Source organism: Portunus trituberculatus, chromosome 24 (genome assembly GCF_017591435.1).
Source record: "Portunus trituberculatus isolate SZX2019 chromosome 24, ASM1759143v1, whole genome shotgun sequence".
In the NCBI taxonomy this organism is placed as follows: Eukaryota; Metazoa; Arthropoda; class Malacostraca; order Decapoda; family Portunidae; genus Portunus; species Portunus trituberculatus.
In genome coordinates, this window is record NC_059278.1 from 18,867,853 (window position 1) to 18,880,921 (window position 13,069).

At 40.2% G+C, this 13,069-nt stretch overlaps 1 protein-coding gene across 6 annotated transcripts in view; it reads right to left on the reverse strand.

Annotated features, from left to right (window-relative positions):
• The window catches only part of LOC123508399 (venom dipeptidyl peptidase 4-like), a 102,667-nt gene that overhangs the window by 9,991 nt on the left and 79,607 nt on the right, over positions 1–13,069 (reverse strand). For all 6 annotated transcript variants that reach the window (XM_045262126.1, XM_045262123.1, XM_045262125.1 and 3 more), the window contains one exon: positions 519–628. In XM_045262126.1, coding sequence (XP_045118061.1) covers positions 519–628 — 110 coding nt within the window. The remainder of the gene's footprint in view (positions 1–518; positions 629–13,069) is intronic.

Genomic DNA, 13,069 nt, shown 5'->3' on the forward strand with positions numbered 1-13,069 from the left:
TAGGGACATGGAAAATAGTCACACACACACACACACACACACACACGTTATCCTTTTATTTCAACATATATATTCATTAACTCTGCTATCCATGTAAAGCGTAACTAGTAAAACTTTTGTTCAGTATCTAAACATAATCTTTGTAACTTATCACGAAACTGGCGTTCATTTTTATCGTTGAACCAGTATTCTGAAACGCTCTGTTCTCTCACCAGGACTGCTTTCAAAGGCCACAGAGATGATTAGTCGTGTTCTCATGAGTGTTTCTCTCTTTAATAATGTAAGAATACTTAATTTATCACTTAAACTCCATAAACTCCCTTGAAAACCCGCGTCACTTACATTATAGAGCCTTTAGGAAGGAGTGGAGGTGCGACAAGAAGTGTTTCAGAATCCTCATAAGCACCTGTCAATGAGTGGTTAGTGTTTCGACACCTGACGCTAAACTACCTAAGGAACAACTAAAGAGAACTATCTGAGGAATAATCAATGACACCTGAGGGAGGCGGCGCGGTTACCTGCGGGTGACAATGACGGCAGCGATAGCGATGGCTACCACCAGCATCACTCCCACGGTGGCCAGCAGCATGTTGCGCCATACCCGCGGCCGCGTCGACCCAACCAACTCCTGTAGATAAAGAAACGAATCATTAGAACACAGTGGTCGTTGAAATACACTTGCCTCATACGAGAACACGAGTATGGAAACACGACTAATTGAGTGTGAAGTTGACGCTGACAAAAATATATAAAGTCTGGAAACATGATTGGTTGTAATAGACTGAAGAGCAACTATTGATGCCTGAAAGAATATGATGGTATGAAAACACGATTGAAGTCAAGTTGAAGGTTAAAAAATGCAATAATGAAAAAAAACGACTATAATTGTGGGAATACTGACTGTCGTAATGGCGAGAAAAAAAAATATATAAGACACGAGTTATATATTTATATACAAGTTTATCCCCAACTGAAGGATAAGAACTAACACAAAACACGTAAGTCAACATCACAGTCACTCCAACACGTTACAGGAATGAAGACGACAAACGTGAGACAATCCCACATGTCTCGCCTCACACAACTCCACCGCAACCCACGCTCCTTCATCTTTCGTAGACTACCACTATCACCCCTGGGGACTAGAAAACCGCACTAATGTTGCTGGGTGGCGGAGGGGCGAGGCTACCACACACCCTAACGCACCCGACACACCCCACTCACGCCTCCTCCTCCTCCTCCTCCTCCTCCTCTCACTGTCACTAGCTTGTCAACCACGCCCTTTCAATCCTACTATTCTTGTTCCTTCAATTCACGTTAATTCTCGTCCTCCTCTTCTCCATGCCGTACCCATACAAAGCTGCCCTCTTCACTTCCTGTACTCTTCGTTATTCTTTTTCCTTTCAGCAAGATAATATGATAGTCTTCTTAAGGTGAACGTGTTTTCAGTACACACACACACACACACACACACACACACACACACACACACACACACACACAACGGACCATGACGACCACTTTTGTTTCATTGGTTTCGTTTCCCCAGACACGTGCTGGAGCGAAAGTCAAGAACAAATGCCAACCTTGAGTCACGCCCCACCTCCTAATCTTACGTCTGGTGTCAATAAATCTTCGCACACAAACAAACCTACACGAAACCATGAGACAAACACAACACGACACAACACAACAGCTATACACAACACATGCAAAATTATGAAGTAAAAGTGGGCCATAGCTCCTTTTTTTTTTCCTGTGCTAAGGAAATGTCAAGGAGCAAAGGTGAGGCTGGAAAGATCACTAGCGAGAGGCAAGCGTGTGGGGGCGAGCTGCGGCCAGAGAGTGTTGGTATACCCACACCTTTTTCCGCTGCAGGAGTGTTGGTCTATGCAAGGTCCTCTAACGGGGTGGTGCAGGCAGGACGTCCAAAGCTGCGTCAGGTGTGGAAATGGTGATAAAAACAGCTGCCAAGACGTCTCAAGCTGCGTTAGGTGTGGAAATAGTGGCAAGAATAGTGTATGTATGATTTCACGAGTACAATACATCCCCTTCCTTTCTCTAACTGTATTGGTGGTGCAGGCAAGACGTCTCAAGCTGCGGCAGGTGTGGAAATAATAATGTATAGTGTATGCGTATGTTTTCACGAGTAACCTCCCCTTCCCCTCTAACTGTAATGGTCAGATAGCAAGTCAGTGGCAAGGATAGTATATGCGTATGTCTTTTTACGAGTACATTTCCTTCCCCTCTCTAACTGTAATGGTCAGATAGCATGTCAGTGGCAAGAATAGTGTATGCGTATGTTTTCACGAGTACATCCCCTTCCCTTCTCTAACTGTAATGGTCAGATACCAAGTTATACTCAACAATCACCTCAATTGTGCTCCAGTTCTCGGTCAATCCCAAGTCTCCAGATGTGCCAAGTATTGTAAAATGATCACCACATTGGAAAACTTAAGACTGAAGGAGAAGGCAGCAGTGGCAGTGAGAGTAGCAAAACACCAGACTTCAGATTATGATTACACCTCCTCCTCCTCCTCCTCCTCCTCCTCCTCCTCCTCCTCCTGACACACCCAAAGCAGACGCAGCGCCTTTGGGTCTGCCGCAGGACCAAACCAGCGCAGGAATTCCAGTCAAGGTAAACAAACTTGAAGCAGCAGATTACCTTGGCTGTGGCGGCGGCATCTGGTTCCTCTTCCAGCTGCCATGACGACAATACTGACTGCTTAACTCAAACTGACTCACAAAAAAACTCATCTTTTACGCGCTCCAGTGATGAAAAGCATAATATACAAAGGCAAAAAAGAGTAAAATCGTAGGAATCTATAGGTAAGTTAACCTCTTCAATACCGGGACACATTTTTATCTTTAGATTTGTGTACGATTAGACCATTTTATTGACATTAGCAAGGATTTATGGAGGCCAGAATATTAACGGCCAGTCTTCACTATTTTAATCCCCACACGAGTTTCTGAAGCTGTGTAAAATCACCAAATAGTAACCAGAATGAATATGGAAACGCGTCAAGGTACTGAAGAAGTTAAACCGTATCAATTATCGCTCCTGTCACCGCTATAATGACTACGACACACAAGCTGACGTAAAGACACATTCTTTTCACGCTCCAGTGATGAACAGTAGGATAAACGAAGGCAAAAACAGTTAAGTGGTAGAAAATATAGAGGTAAATTTATCTGTATCAGTCCTCGCTCCTGTCACCGCTATAACGACTATGGCACACAAATTGATGTAAAAACTCAATTCTCTACACACTCCAGTGATGAACAGCAGGATAAACGAAGGGAAGAGTAAAATGGTAGAAATATTTAGGTAAGTTTATCGGTATCAGTTCTCACTCTTGTCACCGCTATAACGACTGCGACACGGAAGCTGATGTAAAAACTTATTCTCTACACGCTCCAGTAATCAAGAGCAGGATATATGGAGACAAAAAAAAATGAGCTCAGTTAAGTTCATTATGTCCTCGCTCCTGCCGCCACCTCTGCCATGAAAATTACACCGATTGACAGAAAAACAATCCCTCTATTCGCTTCATGATGTAATAGAGGAACAAAGGCAAAAATACGCCAGTTAACCCCTTCAGTACCATGACGCGTTTCCTTATTTATTCTGTTTACTATTTAGTGACTTTTTACAGCTTCAGAAACTTGTTGGGATTGAAATAGTAAAGACTCTAGTTATTAATTTTCTGACCTCCATAGACCCTTTCTAATGTCAATAAGAAACGTCTAATCGTACCCAAAACTCGTGGTGAAAGTGTGTCCCAGTACTGAAGGAGTTAATTCCTCTATATCTCGCTCCTGCCACTGCCTTGCTTCGATGATAGGTACAAGAATTACCCAGATACAGAAAAACACTCCTTCTACTCACTTCATAATGTAACAGCAGGATACTAGACGAAAAACAAGCCAGAAATAGTCAATTGGGCGAGAAATACCTTGTTAAAGTACCCGGACATTACCAGACAGTCAGGTTTACAATATCATATACAACACACTAATATACCACCTCGCCACATATCAAGTTCTATGAGTGGACGAGTGTTCCTCTGACCTTTCAATCTTCCTCACTCTTGACAAAATCTTACGTGCATTTTGTTTCCTCTGTTGAGAATGAGGAATCTGTTTGTATTTTCATATATGTTGTTGTTGTTATTGTTGTTGTAATATTTTGTTGTTTATTTGATGTAGACGAAAAACAAGCCAGAAAACAGTCAATCGGGCGAGAAATTCTAAGTTAAAGTACCCGGATATTACCAAACAGTCAGGTTTACAATATCATACAACACACTTTAATCTGCCACCTCGCCATATATCAAGTTCTATGAGTGCACGGCTGTTCCTCTGACCTTTCAATCTTCCTCACGTCGCACTGCCCCTACAAGGCTCGACAGGGATGGCAAGAAGCTACAAATACTCGCACTGTTCCCAAGGACCTTCAAGTTTTGTGGATCCGCCCTTGGACTCCAGCAAACTAACTAGCCTTGCCACCTTCCTAATCTGACTAAGATATGGGAGAGTTTTGTTCGCTTTTCTCAGCAGACTAACTAAACCTTGCCACCTTCCTAAAACTTAAGATATAGGAGTTTTATTCGCTCTCCTCACTACCCATACCAAGACAACTGTAGGACGGAATGTATCAGGAAAAAAAAAAAAAAACTGACACGGAAAAAAAGTAAAGGAAAAAAGAGTAACAAGAAAGTAAGTAACAAGATAAAAGTAACAAGAATATTGAATGGTATAGTTTCTTTTTCCTCATTCTAATAGTGAGAAATGAAACGTGCAGTGATATTAAAAGCCAAAAGAGAAAAGGAAAAGGAAAAACAATGGTCCAAGAGCGAAAAAAGTAGGAAACAGAAAAACAAAAGAAAAACCCTGGAAAATCAACACTAAACACAGAACGAGAAAAAAAAAAAAGTGAAAAAAAAACTACTAAAAGCCAAAACAAAAAGGGAAAAAGTAAACAAAGATAATTTTAGTGTGAAAAAAGTAGGAAACAGAAAAAAACAAAGAAAAAACGTGGAAAATGAACACAAAAACACAGAACGAGAAAACAAATAAAAAAGTGGAAAGAATAAAACTCCTAATAGACAAAAGAGAAAAAGTAAAAAAAAAAGCATCCTAGACTGGAAAACTAAGAAAAGACACAAAAAATAGAAAAAAACATGGACAATCAACACAAAACACATAGAACGAGAAAACAAAAGCAAAACAGAAAACCAGAAAGAATAAAACTCCATAGAAAAAAAAGAAAAAAACAAACTCAAAAGGAGAACCGATGCCAGAAGAGAAACAGAAGAAGAAAAAATGAAACAAGACGAAAAGGAAAAAAAGACCCAGCCAAAAAAATGAAACTAGACGAACAACAAAAAAAAAAAAAGGAAATGAGAACAAGACACAAAACGAAAAGAAAGAAAAAAAAAAAGACAGGAAAACAAAACAAGACAAATAAAGGAAACAATACAATAATAGAACACAAAACAAAGATAGAATAATAGTATGAGAGGAAAGAATAAGACAAACGAGGGAAAAGAAAATGAAAACAGAAGGAGGACGAGGACACAGAACAGCCACAGAGAAAGAGAAAGAGACAAGAACAAGACGAAGGAAGGAAAACGAGCGAGGAAGAAACGAAGGAAGAGGAAGAAATGCAGGAAAATGAAGAAAACAGAGGAAAAAAGGAGACAGAGGAAATGGAGGAAAAAGGAGATAAAAGAAACTGAGAAAAAAAGAGGAAAAGAATGAAAAGAAGAAAACGGAGGGAAAGGAGGAAAAAGTAGTAAAAATAAGAAAAGAAGCAAAAGGAGGAGAAAGAAGGAAAAGAAGGAGAAAGAAGGAAACGAAGGAAAAAAGGAAACGGAGGAAAAGGAGGAAACAGGAGAAATTAGGAAAAATAAGAAGACGAAGGAAAAAAGAAGGAAACAGAGGAAAAGGAGGAAACAGAGAAGAAAGAAGGATAAAGAAGATGGAGGAAAAAAGAACGAAAGGGAGGAAAAAAAGAAGGAAAAAGAAGATGTAGGAGAAAAGAAGAAAAGGGAGGAAACAGAATGAAGGAGACAGATGGAGCAAGAAGGAGAAAGCTGCACGAAGGAAGGAAGGAAGGAGGAAGGGAGGAAGGAAGCACGTTGCAGGAGAACATGTGTAAACTGTAACGCGGAGAAAACAAGAATTCGTCCAGTCATCGGAAATGTGTACACAGATGTTCAATACGCACACGAACCGTTCCCTGTGTACGTTATAGCGTGTGTAAGTAAATACCGCTTGTGTGTTCGTGTTCGTGTTAGTTATAGACGAGAAAAGTATGTTAAAAAATGTATTCTGTTAACCCCTTCATAACTGGGACACATTTTTACCTTGAGATTAGATAACTTTATTAGGAACGGTCAGAGACAAGAAAACTATGTTAAAAAATATGCATTCTGTTAACCCTTTGAATACATTTTTACCTTAACATTAGACCACTTTATTGATATTAAAACGGTCATAGACAAGAAAAGTATGTTAATTAATGCATTCTGTTAACCCTTTCAATACTGGGACACATTTTTGCCTTGAGATTTGTGTACGATTAGATCATTTTACTGATATTAGGAACGGTCTAGACAAGAAAAGTATGTTAAAAAATATATTCTGTTAACCTCTTTTATACTGGGACACATCTTTATCTCGAGATTTAGATTAGACCATTTTATTGACATCAGGAACGGTCAGTGGAGGTCAGAGGATTACTGGCCAGAGTCTTCAATATTCTAATCCCCTACATAAGTTTCTGAAGCTATATAGTCATCAAATAGTAAGTAGAATGAATATGGAAACGCGTCATGGTACTCAAGTGGTTAATGGCAGTAAATAACAAGGAAAATATGAGATAATGGCAAAATAAACAAGCTTCTCCCTTTCTAGTGTTCACGTTGTAGTGTGTGCAGGTAAATTTTGTTTGTGTGTTCGTGTTTATGATGGTTATAGACGAGAAAAGTATATAAAGAGTGTATTCTGTTGGTGGTGGTAAGTGAAAAAAAAAAATAAATAAATAAATAAATAAATGAGAATATATTGTAGTCTTGGTTGCAAAATATGACAAATTTGACGCAAGGAAAGAAAAATAGAATAAACAAATAAGTAAAAGTGTGCTCTGTTGGTGGTGGTAAATAAAAAAAATAATAAAATATAACAAATTTGACCTTGAAAGGAAGAAAAATAAGCAAATACATAAATAAATAAATAAATAGAATATGCGTCGAGACAAAATGAACGAATAAATAAAAACGAAACAAAAAAAAAACATCAACCTTGGTAAAAAAAAAACAAACAAACATGACCAAAAAAAAAATAATAATAAATAAATAAATAAATAAATAAATAAATAAAACAGACACGAGAAGAGAGACAAATCAACCAACAAAGGAAGAAAAACGAAGACAAACATGAAGAAGTAAAAAAAAAAAAGACGCGGAAAAATGTAAAGAGGAGGACGGCGCTCTCCTCCTCCTCCTCCTCCTCCCCCTCCTCCCCCGAGAAGAGACAAATGAACAAACAAAGGAAAGGAAACCAAGACAAATATGAAGAAGTAGAAAAAAAAGATAAACAGTGGAAATATGTTAAGAGGAGGATTGCAGTGAAACTAATAAAATGCACGCTTACTCTCCTCCTCCTCCTCCTCCTCTTCTTCCTCCTTCTCCTCCTGCTCCTTCTCCAACAACAGAAACATTTAAGAAGAGGACGGCAGTGAAACTAGAATGCAGGCTTACTCTCCTGCTCTTCTTCTTCTTCTTCTTCTTCGTCCTCCTCCTCCTCCTCCTCCTTAATGAGCGAGTGAAAACACCTGTGGTCTCTTTCCCCAACCATGAGTGATCAACAAACAACAGGTGTGCAAAGACTGTCTCTCCTACTTTTCCTGTCTCTCCTACTTCTCCTGTCTCTCCTACTTCTCCTTGCCTTTCTCTACTCCTTTCTGCCTTTTTCTATCATTATCTCCCTTTTTTCTACCATCTTCTGCTTCGTCATTTTTTCTTTCTACTTTTTTCATCACTTCCTCTTCCTCTGTTTCTCCACATCACTACTTATCTTCTCCTATTTCTTCTTCCTACCTTTTCTTCTCAGTATCTCCCTTTTTATCATCTCATTCTGCTTCATTATTTTTTTCTATCTACTTTTTTAGCATTTCCTCTTCCTCTGTCTCTCCACATCACTATTCATCTTCTCCTATTTCTTCTTTCTACCTATTTTTCTCAGTATCTCCCCTTTATTCTATCATCTACTTCATTATCTTTTTTTTTCTATCTATATTTCTTCTTTTTTTACTTATTTCCTCTTCCTCTGTGTCTTCAAATCATTTAAACCTTCTCCTACTTCTCTTTGCCTTTCGTAACTCTTTTCCATCTTTTTTACCGATTATCTCTCATTTCTTATCATTTTTCTACTTCATCATCTTTTTCTATTTTTTTCTTTTCTTAATTATTTCCTCTTCCTTCTCATTTTTTTTTCCTTTTTTTCATGTTTCCTCTTTCATTTTCTATGCAGTTTCCTTTTTCTTCTTTGCATCTTCCTCCTTTACGTCTTTTACTTTTACTTTTTACTTCCTTTTTCGTCTCCTCCTCTTCCTCCTCTTCTTTTTCTTCTTCACCTTCGTCTTCTTCTTCGTCTTCGTCTTCTTCTTCCCTCCTCCTCCTCCTCCTCCTCCTCCTCCTCTTCCTCCTCCTCCCAAACATGCAAAACTTTAAAGAAATCAGTTGCAAGGATGTTTATTTCACGCACCACGAGAGAGAGAGAGAGAGAGAGAGAGAGAGAGAGAGAGAGAGAGAGAGAGAGAGAGAGAGAGCTTTACCTTAATTATAATCACGCCCCTCCTGACCCGGTTCACACTTCTCACCTTGTTCTTGTTCTGAAGGTCATCATTAATTCGAGCCGTGAAGGACAACGAAGATTGGAGGAGGAGGAGGAGGAGGAGGAGGAGGAGGAGGGAGAAAGGGATGTTTGGGGGAGGATGAAGGAGAAAAAGTTGAAGAAGGAAACTGTGTGTGTGTGTGTGTGTGTGTGTGTGTGTGTGTGTGTGTGTGTGTGTGTGTGTGTGTGTGTGTGTGTGTGTGTGTGTGTGTGTGTGTGTGTGTTTTTTACTCATCACACACACACACACACACACACACACACACACACACACACACACACACACACACCACTAATAAAGAGAAGTTTCCCCTTCCTTCACAACCAAACTTTCCCTAAACACGAAGGAAAGATAGACAACGGACTCTCTCTCTCTCTCTCTCTCTCTCTCTCTCTCTCTCTCTCTCTCTCTCTCTCTCTCTCTCTAGCAGCACAAAGAACGCACACACTCCTCACCTCTTATTCCTCATCACAGTCACCTCCTCCTCATCTGAACAAGCCCTTTGGGGTCTACAATCCACTCAGAAACTTACTTCGATACCTTTCTTATTGTATTGCTAGGAGTGGTTTGTGACTGAAGAAAAAGAGAGAGAGAGAGAGAGAGAGAGAGAGAGAGAGAGAGAGAGAGAGAGAGAGGGGGGGAATGGGGTCAAGGCTTGGAAATAGGGAGAAAGAGGAGAAGGAGGAGGAGGATGTGATAGCACGCCGTAGAGGAATGGAAAGGAATGAAACGCAGTAGAATAAAATGTGAAACAGGAATAGTAGAAAGGAGATGGAAAAGAAGGATAAAAGATGTACAGAGAGTGTGTGTGTGTGTGTGTGTGTGTGTGTGTGTGTGTGTGTGTGTGTGTGTGTGTGTGTGTGTGTGTGTGTGAAGAAGTGGCAGAAAAATGTAATGTGAGGAGAGGTGAAGGTGCGAGGAGAGAAGCAGGCCATTACATCTAAAAACATACATAGCACGCGGTTGTGTTTTCAGAGAGAGAGAGAGAGAGAGAGAGAGAGAGAGAAACAAACACCTTACAGATACACAAAACAACAAAAACAAATGGAGAAAAGAAAACGAAGATACTGAAAACACACGAAGAAAAAGACAAACAAACCTCCCAAACCTACCTACACAAACAAACCCAAGAAGAAAACGAGACTTAAACACAAGCGATGGAAAATGTATACAAAAGCCCAACAGAAGATCATAAATTCTACTCCTACGCGACGCTCTCTTAAATGTTTACCGGGCGGCGCTCAGATACACACGAGTCTGTCCTTCAAGAGTATCCGTTTTCTTCCCAAATAAACAAAACGCGGAGTCAACACAGCCACACACGTCTTCTGAAGCACCTCTACTCGTACTCCTTTCAGAAGACTATATAGTTGAAGTGACACGGGTTTTTAAGGGTGTTTTTATGCTTCTACTGACAGATTAATAGGATTTATACATTATTAACCCCTTCAGTACTTGAACACATTTTCACCTTGGGATTTGTGTGCGATTAAACCATTTTATTGACATTATGAGGCTATATGGAGGTCAGAAGATTAATAGCCACAGTCTCCACTATTTTAATCCCCCACATAAGATTCTGAAGCTGTATAAAATCACCAAATAGTAAGCAGAATGAATATAGAAACGCGTTATGGTGCTGAAGGGGTTAACAGTAAAATCACTTAAAACCCGGTTAATCATCTCTATGGCCCTTAAAAATAGTCATAACGGGAGAGAAGAATCGTTTTAAAGTGCAGGCAAAGAGGAAAGAGGAGGAAAAGGAGGATAAAAGGTGGAAGAGGAAGAGAAGAGGAAGGGAAGAAGAGGGGAAGAGGAAGAGTAGTAATATTAGAAGTTAGGGAGATGCAAGAAGAAGAGAGAGATAATGGAAGAGGCATTTCTTTGTTCTACTCTGAAATATGATCCTTGCTTTCCTCTTCCCCCTCCCCCTTGTCACTCTCCCTCTCCCTCTCCCTCCTCTCCTTAACAACTACTTTTCATCTCTCTCTCTCTCTCTCTCTCTCTCTCTCTCTCTCTCTCTCATTATATTAGGATGTTTACACGAATACTCTCTCTGATGGTCTCCTCTCACTCTTTCTCTCTCTCCCACCCCGCGTCTTCCTCCTTTCATTCTCCCTTCCCCTTTTCCTCTCACAAAACGCTCTCCCTACTCCTCCCCTCCTCTCCCTTTAATTCAGTAAGAGTGGCTGGTGGTCCTGTCTCTGTTCATATTATCAAACACTTTTGTGCTTCATGTCCATCATTTCAAAAGGCTTTATTCAAATTTACATGAGTTTTAATGTGTTTTTACGGTTCTAGAGGCAGATTGACATGATTTCTACATTATTAACTGGAAAACACTCTAGAAAACCACGTTAATCATATATGCAGCCTTGGTGGTGAGAGAGCAAAGCGGTCACACACACAGCGGACATACGGACATACAGATTCTTATTTTGTGTCAGTATAACTCATCCCAGTTCAAGTCCATTTCATACGTGTGTTAAAACCGCTGCCTTCCTTTTATCCCAGTGCAGTCACGAGGGGAATCAAAGGAAGGACAAGTTGTAGCAGTGTATAAGAGTGAGATGGTGAAAGTCATGCCCGTATTTAAAAACAACTTAAACTCTCACCACAATTTTCCAAGGCCACAAAGACAACTAGCCCAGATTTCTAAGGCAGTTTCTCCTTAAAAACAAACTAGAAATATTGTTAATTTATCACCAAAACCACGAAAAAAATCATTGAAAACATGAGTAGGGATGGTGGGAGAGCAATTAAAGCGTTTCAGAATAAGAGCCTCAGTAAGGAGTCCGTGGTGGTTAATGTGCTGAGTGAAATTAAAAAGATGAAGGGTAATAATGCTGTACGATCCTCCCCATCTACCATTCCCTATTGTTCTCCTCCTCATCTTCTTCCCTCTTCTCCTATTACTCCTTTTCTTCTTTCTCCTCTTACTATACATGCAAACTGTTTAATACACGGTCGTCGCTGTTATCCTATTCTCCTCCTCTTCTTCTTCTTCTTCTTCTTCTTCTTCTTCTTCTTCTCCTCTTCTCTTCTCCTCCTCCTCCTCCTCCTCCTCCTCCTCCTCCTCCTCCTCCTCCTCCTCCTCCTCCTCCTCCTCCTCCTCCTCCTCCTCCTCTCCATCAGGACCATAGCAACAGTAAAAACAATAGTTACATCAGAGAGAGAGAGAGAGAGAGAGAGAGAGAGAGAGAGAGAGAGAGAGAGAGAGAGAGAGAGAGAGAGAGAGAGGGTATCCAGTGTCGAAATAAAACAATTAAATGAGTATAAACCATAAACATGACACGAAGAATAAATAAATAGGAGAATAAATACACCACACACAAACATCACATAAAAAAAAAATTAGACATGATAAAAAAAAAAACTAAAAAAAAACCATCATAATATAAGACAACAGGAAAAAACACCACTACCACCACCACCACCACCACCACTACACCACGTACAGTCTGTCCTCTCATGTGCTGGTCTTCTGAAATGTGAGGGTCGAAGGGGCCTTGACGTACCACACACACACACACACACACACACACACACACACACACACACACACACACAAACACAGAAATGGAGTGTAAAATATAGTGAAAATCATACGGCTTTGCAGAGAGAGAGAGAGAGAGAGAGAGAGAGAGAGAGAGAGAGAGAGAGAGAGAGAGAGAGAGAGAGAGAGAGAGAGAGAGAGAGAGAGTTATACTAATAGATACAGAAGACAAGGTTTCATTGATAACTCGCAAGACTTTAGCAACTCCCTTGTGTGTGTGTGTGTGTGTGTGTGTGTGTGTGTGTGTGTGTGTGTGTGTGTGTGTGTGTGTGTGTGTGTGTGTGTGTGAGATCCCCCCGGATGTAACCTCTCACGACCTCCCAAGGACACTCTTCTCTACCTGTCGCCACACCTTCCAATCAACTGATCCCCTCCTCCTCCTCCTCCTCCTCCTCCTCCTCCTCCTCCTCCTCCTCCTCCTCCTCCTCCCATTCTGTTTATTCTTCCTCCCCTATCTACATTTCACATCTGATCTTTTTCACTTTGTCATATTTGTAAGCCTTTATTATATTCTTCTCCCATTCCTCTTTTTCATTGTTTCTCTCATTTATCTGTTCTTCCTTCTTTCCTATTCCTCTTCTCATCATTTCAATCTACTCAATCTCTTC